At 44.0% G+C, this 14588-nt stretch overlaps 1 protein-coding gene and 1 long non-coding RNA gene across 2 annotated transcripts in view; one reads left to right on the top strand and one right to left on the bottom strand.

The window, feature by feature from the left end:
- Positions 1–14588, top strand: part of USP13 (ubiquitin specific peptidase 13) — a 212011-nt gene that overhangs the window by 115507 nt on the left and 81916 nt on the right. Inside the window, exons 5-9 of the mRNA XM_073578782.1 lie at positions 440–582; positions 737–921; positions 1526–1620; positions 6568–6755; positions 12199–12270. Coding sequence (XP_073434883.1) covers positions 440–582; positions 737–921; positions 1526–1620; positions 6568–6755; positions 12199–12270 — 683 coding nt within the window. The remainder of the gene's footprint in view (positions 1–439; positions 583–736; positions 922–1525; positions 1621–6567; positions 6756–12198; positions 12271–14588) is intronic.
- Positions 87–14588, bottom strand: part of LOC141092541 (uncharacterized) — an 81929-nt gene continuing 67427 nt past the window's right edge. The window contains exon 4 of the long non-coding RNA XR_012232832.1: positions 87–245. This is a non-coding gene — a long non-coding RNA (uncharacterized lncRNA). The remainder of the gene's footprint in view (positions 246–14588) is intronic.

The following is a 14588-nucleotide window of genomic DNA, read 5'->3' as shown; positions in this document are numbered from 1 at the left end:
TTAGTGTACATGGAATAATGACTACAGAGTTCCGGCTACTGTACATTATGCTACTCCACACAATAATTCAAGGACTTGGACTAGTGTGACATTTCCTCATGAAGACCTCTTTATGGCATTGCCCACGTGGTCTCCAGTTGGTCCCGTGATCTCCATTGTGTCCTGGGCAAAAGTGGGGCTCATCGCTGAATAGAATAGATCTTGAGTCCAGCCTACATTTTTATCTTGCTCCGCACCTTGATGGCCTTTGAAAGAAGTGATGGAAAGTCAATGAAAATGTATTTGTGTTGATGTGTTTTTGACATTTGCTCTTTGTGTAAGGTTGAGCGTAATATGTAGATAATAAATCATTACTATAATAAAAATCATTACTATGCACATAAGTAATAATGTGTGTGTATTGAATGGCCATTTAAGAGTATTGTGTCTTTTTGGGCAGGTGACAATAGCTTGTGATGCTGTTCTGAACTCCAAGTCTCCATACAGAAAACTAGAACAAGAGTCATGGGACGACGAGTTACAAGTGTCAAAGTTTGCAAATAACCTTGTGCAGATAGACAATGGTGTAAGGATTCCACCCAGGTAAATGACTGAGCATTAACGTGCAGCAAATCATTTAATTTACTTTGTAAGTGGGGGTGGGGACAAGTACCCTGTTGTGATCTATTAAAACAATTGAATTGTAAAGTAGATTTCCAAATACATATTATCCTAACCATTTGGAATTGATCTGCAGTGGTTGGAAATGTGCTAAATGTGAACTTCGAGAAAACCTGTGGCTTAACCTGACAGATGGTTCAATAATGTGTGGAAGGTGGTTTTGCTCCGGCAGTGGTGGGAATGGGCATGCCCTGGAGCACCACAAGCAGATGGGTTATCCTTTGGCAGTAAAACTTGGAACTATTACACCAGATGGAGCAGGTAAGTCGAAATCAATACATTGGAATAAACTTGATGTAACAGGAAAAGGACCAATCCCAGCCAGCTCTGTCCACTTACTGAAAAGTGGGCACATCTCAGGTGGGATGTGATGTTGCCAAGCATAGTCAACAAATTCTGGTTTATGGCCTACAGCAGCTGAACATTGGTTATATTCATTAAGGGGCACCCAAATCTTAATGAATTTGGATCATCTTGCTCCTTAACGCATTTCAGCAGCACTAGTCTGCAAAACCAAGACAGTCGTGAATCAGGGAGTTACTGGGATGGACTCTCCCAACATCTACCACATGGTGCTGGTTCATAATGGACATAGCAATACAGTTCATGCTCCATCCTATAGGCCACATTGACTGTTATTTTGACAGACCGACAAAAAAAGCACTGCGTCACAGCGCAAGGTTTATTTATTTTATTTATTTTTTTATTAATTTATGAAATGTAATGAAGCCCTCTTGTGCAACCTCCATGCAGACCCTGTAAGTTAGATCTGAACAGAGCCTTCTGTAGGTTTTTAGGCTAGTTAGTATTAGCTGCAGACATAATGTGGATGCCAACATACTGATATCTCATTTTCACTTGACAGATGTGTATTCCTTTGATGAAGAAGAAGCTGTTCTAGACCCAAACCTCGCCAAACATCTTGCACATTTTGGGATCGATATGCTGCAAATGCAAGGGGTTAGTCTTGATGTATACAAAGTGGTAACATTTATATTATTTATTATTAAAATGCCTGAATACTTTTTTGTGTAAGTAATCTAGTACACTATTCCGGCATTTTTTAAAATTTATTTTCAATTTCACCGCTGGGGTGGTATCAATAATGGATGTGCCCTGCCCATAGTAATATACTTACCAGCCATCTTCTTCTTCTGATATTAGTGACATTCCAATCGTGTTCTGCAGTTTGCGACCTGAAGACTCGCTCCAGTGTTTGGTACGTGAGCCGGAGGTCACTTCTCAATCTCTGAGGCCAGAACAGAGCTCTCATAGACTTGCATTGAGATCTTGTGACCGTTATCTCTGACTTCTGTCAGTTAGAAGTTGTGGTCACAAGATGGAGGAGCAGGACTGTTGTGGCGCCAGTAAGAGCAGAAGGCGGCAGTTGGTAAGTGTCATGTCTGTCAGAGGCCACGGGCTCAAATGCTACCTTGGGCAGTCTTGGCACAAGCCACCGTGTGGCAGATTCCAGAGGAACCCTGACCTTCATCCTTTAACCTTTGTAAAGGGATCTGGTCTTACAAGAGGGTCCAGTGGATTTCGTCCTAGGAAGAGCTGCCATACAAAAGAGCAAACCAGAAGCAGGAGGGGTTAGTAAGCAGGGTCAAAACCAAGACGTCACGTCAGAAACACAATCGTAAAACAAGAGGATAGTCAAAATTCACACAGAGGTCAGAAAACAAGAAGAATCAGGAAACCAACACAAGAAATAACTAGCACCAGCCAGGTTGCAAAACTAATTGACTGAAATTGTAAGTCAGAGTCTAATGGGTTTAAATAGTAGGGCTCTCAGAAAAGGGCAATCAAAACCAGATAATTAACCCCATAGTTCCATATTCTCATAGCACCACATGTCCCAGGAAAAAAATAGGGTTTATACTGACCAGCATTACCTGCAACAAAGGCATGGCTCAGCCAGCGACCGAAGCAGAAACCAGCATAGATGTTTAGTAAGTATATTTGAAGGGGCAGGGAACATGCATTAGTGATACAACTCCGGCCTTTTTTTTTTGTTTAGTTTTTTAATTTCCCCACCGGAGTCGTGCATGAAGGGAAACTTACTCGTTATGGCATAATCTAAGGATATGGATATGCCCTAAATATATGTTGGATGAAGAACCAAGCCTACTTGGCTATTCTCTGAGCTTCCATACAAATGAATGGAGAGCGCTGTAAATGCTGATATAAAGTAGCATATTTTTTTGGACTGTTAATTGGACTTTTTAGCAAGAAAAAAAAATCTTGCCAAAAAAGTTTCTAGTCCGGAGGCAGCCTTCTATGATTGAGGACACTGACAGCATCCTTCCTGATGACTACAGAATTATGCAGCGGCGCATCTCTTCTTCAGCCCGACATTGATCTTTCTGATCCATGCAGGACAGGAGAGAAAGCTATGAGGATCTGCACATCAGTAAAGCTGCATGGATTCTGCATGTCCTGACTAACTGAAGGACTTTTCAGGTTAGGTGATCAGTCACATGCCAGGAAGGAACTTCAAAATGTGGTAGTGTGTACTGATGTAGCATAGCAGAGATGTGAGTATGTACAGCAGAGCTAAGTGTTCATGTACTCTGCATGCACCACTGTTGTGTGTACACACGTGGTCAAAATTGTTGGTACCCCTCATTTAATGACAGAAAAACCCACAATGGTGACAGAAATAACTTGAATCTGACAAAAGTAATAATAAATATAAAATCTATGAAAATGAACAAATGAAAGTCAGACGTTGCTTTTCAACCATGCTTCCACATAATTTAAAAAAATAAAACTCATGAAATAGGCCTGGACAGAAATGATGGTACCCCTGAAAATAATGTGACAAAAGGGACATGTTAAATCAAGGTGTGTCCACTAAATAGCATCACAGGTGTCTACAATCTTGGAATCAGTGAGTGGGCCTGTATAGAGGGATACAGATATTCACTGTGCTGTTTGGTGACATGGTGTGTATCACATTCAACATGGACTAGAGGAAGCGAAGGAAAGATTAGAGATTAGAAAGAAATCAGGAGATTAGAAAGAAAGTATAGACAAACATGTTAAAGGTAAAAGTTATAAGACCATGTCCAAGCAGCTTGATGTTCCTGTGACTACAGTTGTACATATTATTCAGAAATTTAAGCTCCATGGGACTGTAGCCAACCTCCCTGGACATGGCCGTAGGAGGAAAATTGATGACAAATCAAAGAGACGGATAATACAAATGATAACAAAAGAGCCCATAAAAATTTCTAAACAGATTAAAGGTGAACTTCAAGCTCAAGGAACATCAGTGTCAGATCGCATCATCCGTCATTGTATGAGCCAAAGTTGACATCATGGGAGAATACCAAGAAGGACACCATTGTTGATAGAAATCATAAAAAAGCGAGACTGGAATTTGCCAAACTACATATTGACAAGACACAAAGCTTCTGGAAGAATGTCCTATGGACAGATGAGACAAAAATGGAACTTTTTGGCAAGGCATATCAGCTCTATGATCACAGATGGAAAAATGAAGCATATCAAGAAAAGAACACAGTCCCTACTGTGAAACATGGAGGATGCTCTGTTATGTTCTGGGGCTGCTTTGCTGCATCTGGCACAGGGTGTCTAGAATCTGTTCAGGGTACAATGAAATCTCAAGACTATCAACGGATTCTAGAGAGAAATGTGCTGCACAGTGTCTGAAAGCTTGGTCTCAGTTGCAGGTCATGGGTCTTGCAACAGGATAGTGACTCAAAACACACAGTTAAAAACACCCAAGAATGTCTAAGAGGAAAACATTGGAGTATTCCGAAGTGGCCTTCTATGAGCCCTGACCTAAATCCAATTGAGAATCTTTGGAAAGAGCTGATACAACCTTCAAACATGAGACAACTGGAGCAGTTTGCTCTTGAGGAGTGAGCTAAAATACCTGTAGAGAGGTGCAGAAGTCTCATTGATAGTTACAGGAATTGTTTGATTGCAGTGATTGCCTCAAAAGGTTGTGCAAAAAAATATTAAGTTAAGGGTACCATCATTGCTGTCCAGGCCGAGTTCATGAGGTTTATTTTTTTTTAAATTCTGTGGAAGCATGGTTGAAAAGCAATGTCTGACTTTCATTTTCATTGATTTTTTACTTTTGTCAGATTCAAGTTACTTCTGTCATCATTGTGGGTTTTTCTGTCATTAAACAAGGGGTACCAACAATTTTGACCACGTGTGTGTGTGTGCTGCACATATTGTGCATGCTGGAAGTGTTAGGCGTCAGGTTCCTGCCACTGCACAGCAGGAATCCAGAGTCTTGCACCCAGCAGTCTCCCATTCTTCTTCGACCGCAGTGGAGCCTGCTCAGCAGATTAGTCGGTCCCGGCGCCCTGTCCAGGCCAACTCCGTGGGTTTGCTTGCTGCTGCCACCTCTGGCACAGCTATGACAATACATGCTGCACAGCAGCGAGATTCTCCAGGGACTAAGTCCTCATGTCGGGCCACTGAGCATCCCCGTGGAGTGATCTCCCATTGGAGATCAAGGGTCACGTGCTCAGATACTGCTCGTGTTCGGATTGGCCCATCCGAGAAGCCAGGAAGGTCCCGGACGCCCGTGGCTATAAAAGGTTCACATGGCCGCTCACCCATGTGCTAGTATAGACTGAAATAGTTTGGAGTGTATGATGATGGATGCATGTATCTGGTGACTGACTCATTATGAAACCCCTTCCCTCTGATAATACTAATGTGGTTAGGGTTTAGAGTCCGAGTCAGCGCCTGTCAGTGGCTAGTCCAGAGGTCCCCAATGTCAGTCCTCGAGGGCTGAACCAGTGCAGGTTTTCAGGATTTCCTTACTATTGCACATGGATTGGAATCATTACCTAATGTGCAATACTAAGGAGATCCTGAAAACCTGCACTGGTTCAGCCCTCGAGGACTGACATTGGGGACCTCTGGGCTAGTCTATAGGCCACAGTGCATACCAGCCATCTGCACACTAGCGTCCGATGGTGTCGCCCACTACAGGGCACTATCGAACCGCGGCAAGTGACAGCCACGCCGGTGAAACACCTTGCGCAACCTGTGCGCTTACCTGGCCCAACCCAGGGCGATTAGTTGCGTTCACCTTTAACCCTTGCTGGCATCGCATTCGTGGTGCCGAGCGCAAGCGGTCTAGAGGAACTTCAGTCCTGCGGTCTAAGCCCTGAGTTCTGTGACTATACGCTAGCGCTCACACTGCCGAGCTCTGTGAGCAATAACAGGCTACGGCATTTATTATTTGGTGGTTGTGCGGCTCTGAGAGATAAGAGTCCGCTTCTGTACACATTGGGTGAGGTTAACCCCGTGTGTCCTGTTATTATACCGCCATATAGTTTCTACCATTACCGAGCAGCAGTTAACACCTCTGCACGGTGGACCCCGGGCTGCGAACGCACCTAAATACCATCTTTATTATTTGGTGTGTTCCGCCAGCCCGTAACAGTAAGGCTATATGTGCATAATACAGAAGCTGCAGAGAAACACTAATAATTCTACCCCTCTTCTTCTGTACCATATAGGATACATATTTTGATTATCAGTGAATGTTTTTCCTATTTTATGCTGTCTGAATCTGGGGTTCGTCTTCTAGTCAGGAGCGTCCTATAGTCGGAAATATGCAGTACATTTTAAAACAAGTAAACGGGGTTTTACACAACCTCTGCATAGGTTTTTGGGCATGCTGTAGATTGCAATGTGACCTGTAGACTTTGCAGTTTATTTCCAGCAGTAAATTTCCACTTGGCTTTGTTTGAATCACTTTAATTTTTTTTTTTTTTTTTTTTTTGGGGGGGGGGGATTGTTGTGTATGGGAATAGAAGGATGTATATGATGCTATTTTTATTATTATGGAAACACCTTGTATAGGTCTTTTTGACATGACCAAGCTTATTCCATCCCCTATTTTATTAGACCGAGAGCGGTATCAAGGATAATGAAGTTAAACCAAGGGTTAGTGAATGGGAAGTCATCCAAGAAACTGGACTGAAGTTGAAACCAATGTTCGGCTCTGGCTACACCGGCATTCGGAACCAGGGGAACAGCTCCTACCTCAGCACAGTGATGCAGGTCATCTTCAGCATACCGGAGTTCCAGAGAGCGTATGTATCTTACTCCGCCACAAACACCTGCACAATCCACAGATCAGAATATTCCTCTGTTGAATATTCAAATTAAAGAACTGGAGTCACAGTGGGAAGATATTGGCGATTCCACCTGCGCCGTATATCTGTCATTAACCTCTTCTACTAGAAGACATAAATATGGTGGGAGACACAGCTGGTAGATTGGGTTGTACTTTTGGCAACATAGCTGTAAAATGTGCAAAGTCTCACCTTCAAGACTCCAGCACCGGAGAGGCTCTGACCATTGTACAGTACAGTCATCTTGGCAACCGTATTCCCTAATCCGCTATTCAGGAGCACCGAAGTCCCCCTGTAAGCACAAACACCCAGATACACAGTGCATTGTGATCGGAGGTCATTAATTGTACCAGGCTACAATACAAGCAGTATTGTTCCCTCACTGTCTGGTTACACTCTATTACATACTGTATGTGGGTCGCTTTCTGCTGAATTTAAAGGCAACCCATTCTCTGATTCACACTAGGGCAATTTTATGGAAACTGTCCTAAGAAGAAGCTGTCTTTTTTGCCCATGACAACCAATCAACAGCACAGCTTTTATTTTACTAGAATAGCTCAAGACCTTGCAATTTTTTTTTTTTAGTTCTTTAATTTTATGCCCTCCCATTCTTCTATTCGCCATAGTTTTTTTTTCCTTTCTGATGACATAACCAAGAAAAAGGAAATACAAAGCCCAAACTAAAATTAAGTCATTTTATTTATTAATAAAGAAGTAAAAAACAAGAATGTGAATGTACTAGGGGAACATTGAACAAAGCAGAGTGACCTCCAAGTAGTCTACACCAATAGTAAAATCAAGTGAGGGTAATGACAAAAAATCCCAAGTAAAAGCCGTATGCAAACAATTAGATATCAATAAACATACAAAATGTATGTAGAAATGCAAATAAAGCAGCAGTGGCATATAAAATATGGGTATGAAAAGCAGTAGATTAATAATAATAATAATAATAATAATGTGCAAAAGCCAAAAAGTTAAAGGCTGAGGGGTCATGCAGGGATATGTTCCTATAAGTGACAGAGAGAGTCAAAGTGCAAGTGCATGGTGGATATAACCACCTAAATGTCACACAACCATAGGCAAATAAAAAATCATATACCACTGAGTCAATATAATGTTGTCATTACCGTGGTGCAGAGCTGACTGGGAGGGAAAATCAAAATGCAAGTTTCAATTTATTTACTCATTTTTTCTCTTTTCAGCATTTAATTTAAATGATGATAATGTTACATTTTGATTGGACTTTTCACTCACCTAGTGTGTTTTTACATTTTTTTATTTCTTTATTTTTCAATGGCGGAAAGATGGGGTTTCCTTCAAAAAATATTAAAGTTTGCTTTTATCAAACTTATATTCTTAAATTTTTTTCTTTATTTCTTTGCCATTTCCTTAGAGGACCTGAATCTGCGATTATTTGGTTACTTATACTATATACAGAGTTTGTATGTTCTCCCCGTGTTTGCGTGGGTTTCCTTCCACCGCCCAAATCATACTGATAGGGGATCTAGATTGTGTGCCCCAATGGGGACAGCGATGATAATGTCTGTAAAGCGCTGTAGAATTAATGGCGCCATATAAGTGAGTAAAATAAATAAATACTAGAGTATTGTAGTATATAGTGTAAAGGAGGGCCTTCTAAAAAGAAAGTCTTACTTCTACCTCCTGTTGGCAACAGACAGGTGTGTATTTTTTTTTTTTTACACAAAGAAAAAACAAAATAACCAGCTCACCCAAAAATGGAGGAAGCCTACGATCACGCCACTGCCAGTGTTCAAAACTAGTCGCGCTCTTAAACTTGGTTTTCATGATGTCTCCCACTACCCTCCCCATCCTCAAATGCACACGTGTTTTTGTGTGTGCAATTTTTAAGGATTTCTAATAAATAAAACCTTTTTTTTAATATTACATTATTTGTAAGCTGGAACTTTTTTCCTTTTTCATGCCAATATTTTTTTTTTTATAGAGGTTCAGTGTCTCCCCAACAGCAGGGAGTTCTCTATGATCAGCTCCAAATGTTAAGAGGATTTTCAAGGACATCCCCCTTACTGCTTACTGTATTTTGTAATAAGCGGAAAGGTCACTGAAATGAAAGGAATTAGTGTCTGAAAGCCGATGTTGGTAAACATATGCCAAGAGACAGACACAAGTGCCTAGTGGAATCGTTGGATCTAGCATCATCATTTTATGAGAAGAGGCTTGGCACTGGATGTCAGATATAGTTTCCACAGGCCCTGACTTCATTAGATGTAGAGGTTATCTTTCCATTGCTGTAAACAGATGGAAAAGGAATTTTCCAATAATGCTTTTGCGGTTACAATGCTTTTATTGGCTCTGTCAAGTTTTTCCTCTGCATATTAAAAATTGGCATATACTGCATGAATTTATAACTAGTGATGGCATAAAGACTGCTTCCACCTTTTCTTGATTGGTAGTATAGTTGCTTATAGTTTATTATTTTCTTATCTAATTGGCTTCAGTACTCCAAGGTCTCATGTATGGACTGTTGCTCTCATGTATGGACACTATGATGTACATCTGCTCTCATGTAGAGACACTATGATTGACATATGCTCTCATGTGGGGACCCTGTGATGGTCTTGTGCTCTCATGTAGGGACCCTATGATGGCCTTGTGCTCTCATGTAGGGACCCTATGATGGCCTTGTGCTCTCATGTAGGGACCCTATGATGGACATGTGCTCTCATGTAGGGACCCATTGATGGCCTTGTGCTCTCATGTAGGGACCCTATGATGGACATGTGCTCTCATGTAGGGACCCTATGATGGCCTTGTGCCCTCATGTAGGGACCCTATGATGGCCTTGTGCTCTCATGTAGGGACCCTGTGATGGCCTTGTGCCCTCATGTAGGGACCCTATGATGGCCTTGTGCTCTCCTGTAGGGACCCTATGATGGACATGTGCTCTCTTGTAGGGATGTCAACTCTCATGTAGGGACCCTATGATGGTCTTGTGCTGTCATCTAATGCTCCTGTGATGGACTTGTACTCTCATGTAGAGACCGTATGATGGCCTTGTGCTCTCCTGTACTGACTCTATGATGGACATGTGCTCACATATAGGGACCCTCTGATGGCCTTGTACTCTCATGTAGGGACTCTATGATGGCCTTGTGCTCTCATGTAGAGAGACCGTATGTTGCCTTGTGCTCTCCTTTTGGGACCCTATGATGGCATGTGCTCTCATGTAGAGATGTGTGCTCTCATGTAGGGACCCTATGATGGCCTTGTGCCCTCATGTAGGGACCCTATGATGGACATGTGTTCTCATGTAGGGATGTCTACTCTCGTGCAGGGACCCTATGATGGTCTTGTTCTGTCATGTAGAGACCGTATGATGGCCTTGTGCTCTCATGTAGAGACCGTATGATGCCTTGTGCTCTCCTGTAGGGACCCTATGATGTGCTTGTACTCTCATGTAGGGACCCTCTGATGCCTTGTGCTGTCCTGTAGGGACCCTATGATGGACTTATAATCTCATGTAGGGACCTATGTTGGATAGAAACAATACAATTATTGCAATGTATTGTGTCCCAAAATTACCCCTTTTTTGCATGTTTCCTTGTGGCTGCCCACTTTCATTACTGAGTTAGGTAAAACTTGTTACATGGACATGTATCTGCTAAGCTTAAAATGCTGTCACCCTGTCTTGTTGGATATGAGATGGCAGCAGGCAATCACTGACTACAGAAGGCAAGTTGGCGTCACCGGATCAGCTAGCATTTGGTTGCTACAGTCATTGTGTCCAGTATGATACATCATTACACTTAAGATATATTACAAAGTTATTTTCATGTGTATTATTGATTTATGAAATATAGAGTAACTGTCATTTTACTTCTTATCAGAGAAATCTTACTCTAACAGGACTGCTCATTCATTCTCAGCATTCTGTGTTCCTGGGTAAAATCTGTCTGACATCTTTCAAGCAGTAGAACTGACCCCATTAGACATTACATGTTCTCACAGTAACTTGGCGAGGGAGCGATTATCAATAATACTTCAACCTCTCATTGCAACATTAGGCATTTAATGTTATTTAGAAGTCAGGTAGGCATTCTTATTTGATTATTAAAGGGGTTGTCCTGCCATAGACTTTCAGTCTTTAGTCTCACTATGTGACTGCAGACTTGTGAATCCTCACATCATGTATCACGCATACACGCTGTTAGGGTTCTCTGGTTCTGTCGCCTGGAGCATCGGGTGCTTTACCCCAAGTTTGCCATTTGCATGCATGCAGTCTCGTGCCATCTACATGTGTGAGGCCTCGCTAAATGCAAGTGTATTTAGTGAAGCGAACACTTCTAGTTGGAATGTGACCAGAAGTATGCAAATGGTGTACTTGTGGTCACAAGACCGCCCGATTCAGGTACTGGAGAATGTAGAGCGGTTACAGATTTTTACCCTAAGGCCGGACAACCCTTTTAAGGGTATTTCTACACCTTGGCAGCGCTTCACAAGTTTCCCGCTTTTCTGCTGTGGGCCCACTTACCGTGCTGTGCATCAGCAGCCAAGAGGGCTATTGTCACGATCCATTTTTGAATCTGTGTCAGTTTGGGCTGCTCTGATATAAATTTTCTTCCTTTCAGGTCATGGGGGGTTAATATCAGTTTTTGTCCCCGGTGGCCGCTGGTGTTACTGCATGTTTAGTTAGTCTGCTGGTGACCACTTCCACCTTCCTGTATAAGGTAACCTGGTACACCAGCTAGCTGTTGGTAATACAGGTCATTTGCTAACCAAACTTTCTGAAGAGAGTAGCTATCTGGAGGAGTGCTGTTGCAGCTTATCTGGAGCAGTGGTGTTTCTGCTGAAAGCAGTTTTCGGGTGCCTTACTGCTGTCCGGTGCATGGCAGCAGAGGAAGCTAAGTGTTTTTTGTTTTTTCCCTGTCTGTTACTTTCCTTGATGTTTTATTAGTGCAGCGGTGGGACCAGTGTCTGCCCTTACCAATTCCCTACTGAGGGTTAGGTGCAGGGTGAGTGAGGGCTAAGGTATCCTGGTCGGCGATGGTTTGAAAGAAGCCTTATAGGGACGTCAGGATAGTCCAGGGCACAGCCTCTGGAGAGTGCAGGAGGTGTCCCTTTCCTCGTTCCCTATTGCAGGGCCCACCGTTGTAATTGTGTTCCCGGTTTCCCCTTGTCTGTCTTGGTTGTTTTTGTTACCTACTGATCGTCGGGTTGCGTCACGCAGGGCCAGACATATCGTGACAGCTATTCAATAGTGTCGCTAGGAACTTTGATTCAGGGCTGCTGCTGATTTCTTCTATAAAGACGTGTATAATGGATTATTGTCTTTTATTATTGGATTATCTTAATGAAAAAGATTCCTTTCTAGAATTTCGATTTCCTATTTACTTACAATAACATTACTTTCCTTTTCTAGTTATGTAGGAAACCTGACCCGAATATTTGACTATGCTCCTCTGGATCCAACACAAGACTTTAGCACCCAGATGTAAGTGTATTCTGCAGCATGGATTGTCTACTAAAATCTGAATTATATCAATTATTCCTCCAAAGAACGCTTTATTGCTTGGGACACTGTATCATGAACTGTGTCTGCAGAGCAAATAGCGGCAGGATTGGCAAACAGTGTAGGAGTGGGGTATCCAACTGTGCACAAATTCCAAGACCGTCGCTAAAAATGAAGCACTTGAATCCGGAAAAATAAATTAAGGCATCTGCAATTTTTTGGAAATTGAATACATTTTTATACAGATTATTTTAAATGTAATTACCATCATTTTACAGTGAAGGCAGCTGATGTCTCATATCAGAATGATATATAATTGCCAATCGGCTGTCACAGCTTCCGGCGATTGTGTCGCTATTCCACAATCCACCGCGGCTGGAAGCTGTGACTAAAACAGCACCGCTATTCCGTCGTGAGATCAGCGGCACTAGCCGTTGATCTCGACGATAGCCGCAGCTCATCTCCCGGCTGCGTCGCCGCTGACCTCCCTGCGGCAGGAGATGAGCGCTACCGTGGCTACCGTCGGGAGATCAGCACCAGCCAATTGGAACTATGCCGACCGCCATATTGGAACAGCCAAGTTATGGGTATTCCGATATGGTGGCTGGGATTCATATCCCCCGCCAAGCCGCGCGGCACCAGGGGCGCTCAGCCAATGAGCGGTGCGGGATTCAAATCCCCTGCCGGCTGAGCCAATTAGCGTTGCCGCGCGGGATTTGAATCCCCTGCCAAGCTGCGCCGCACTGCTCATTGGCTGATCGCCCCTTACATACTTACCTCACCGGGAGGAGCGTTGTCGTGGCGCTTCTCTTCTTCTGGAGACCGGGGCAGGAGTGCGCGTGAGAATCGCGCATGCACATAGCGCTATCCGGCGCCATTCTACTGAAGACACATTTGCAGTGTGTCTTCAGCAATATGGCGCCAGACAGCGCGGTATGGGCATACGCGTACTCCAGTGCCACACTCCTCCCCCGGCCTCCGACAGAACGGGACAGCGCTGAAACATAGGAAAGAAGGGTAAGTATAAATGTTTTTTTTTGCATGTGTGCAGTTTAATAGGGGTGAGGGGTAGCATGCATATCAGGATTGGGGGGTGAAAAAGCCATGCATACCAGGAAGGGGGGGTGAGGGGACCATGCATACCAGGAAAGGAGGGTGAGAGGACCATGCATACTAGGATAGGGGGTGAGGGGACGATGCATACCAGGACAGGGGGGGTGAGGGGACCATGCATACCAGGATAGGGGGGTGAGGGGACCATGCATACTAGAATAGGGGGGTGAGGGGACCATGCATACCAGGAAAGGATGGTGAGATGACCATGCATACCAGGATAGGGGGTGAGAGGACCATGCATACCAGGATAGGGGGGGGAGAGGACCATGCATACCAGGATAGGGGGGTGAGGGGACCATGTATACCAGGATAGGGGGGTGAGGGGACCATGTATACCAGGATGGGGGGTGAGGGACCATGCATACCAGGATAGGGGGTGAGAGGACCATGCATACCAGGATAGGGGGGAGAGGACCATGCATACCAGGACAGAGGGGGAGAGGACCATGCATACCAGGATTGGGGGTGAAAAAACCATGCATACCAGAATAGGGAATAGGGGGGATGAGAGGACCATGCATACCAGGATTGGGGGGTGAGAGAACCATGCATACCAGGATAGGGGGGTGAGAGGACCATGCATACCAGGATTGGGGGGTGAGGGGTAGCATGCATATCAGGATTGGGGGGTGAAAAAGCCATGCATACCAGAATAGGGAGGGTGAGAGGACCATTCATACCAGGATAGGGGGGTGAGGGGACCATGCATACCAGGATTGGGGGGTGAGGGGTAGCATGCATACCAGGATTGGGGGGTGAGGGGTAGCATGCATACCAGTTTAGGGGGGTGAGAGGACCATGCATACCAGGATAGGGGGGGTGAGAGGACCGTACCGGAATCCCGTGGACCCCTGGGACCTCAATCTTGTTCTGGATGACATGAGAAATGCTCCCTTTGAACCTCTCAAAGAGGTCCCCCTTTCCATTTTGTCCTGGAAGGTGGTGTTTCTCGTAGCTATCACCTCCATCAGACGCTTCTCAGAGTTGGCAGCTCTTTCCTGTTGCCCCCCCTTCTTGGTTCTTCACCAGGATAAGGTGGTGTTGCGGCCTCCGCCTTCTTTCCTTCCCAAGGTGGTATCCACTTTTCACTTGAATGAGGATATTGAACCCCTCTCCATAATCTTTGAAAATTCGTGGAGAACAGGAGAAGTCCCAGAAGAGTGGAGAAGAGCAAATGTTGTTCC

Source organism: Dendrobates tinctorius, unplaced genomic scaffold (assembly GCF_039654945.1).
Source record: "Dendrobates tinctorius isolate UK_male_01 unplaced genomic scaffold, ASM3965494v1 ptg000060l, whole genome shotgun sequence".
Taxonomy (NCBI): domain Eukaryota; kingdom Metazoa; phylum Chordata; class Amphibia; order Anura; family Dendrobatidae; genus Dendrobates; species Dendrobates tinctorius.
This window is presented reverse-complemented; position numbering and strand designations above follow the sequence as displayed.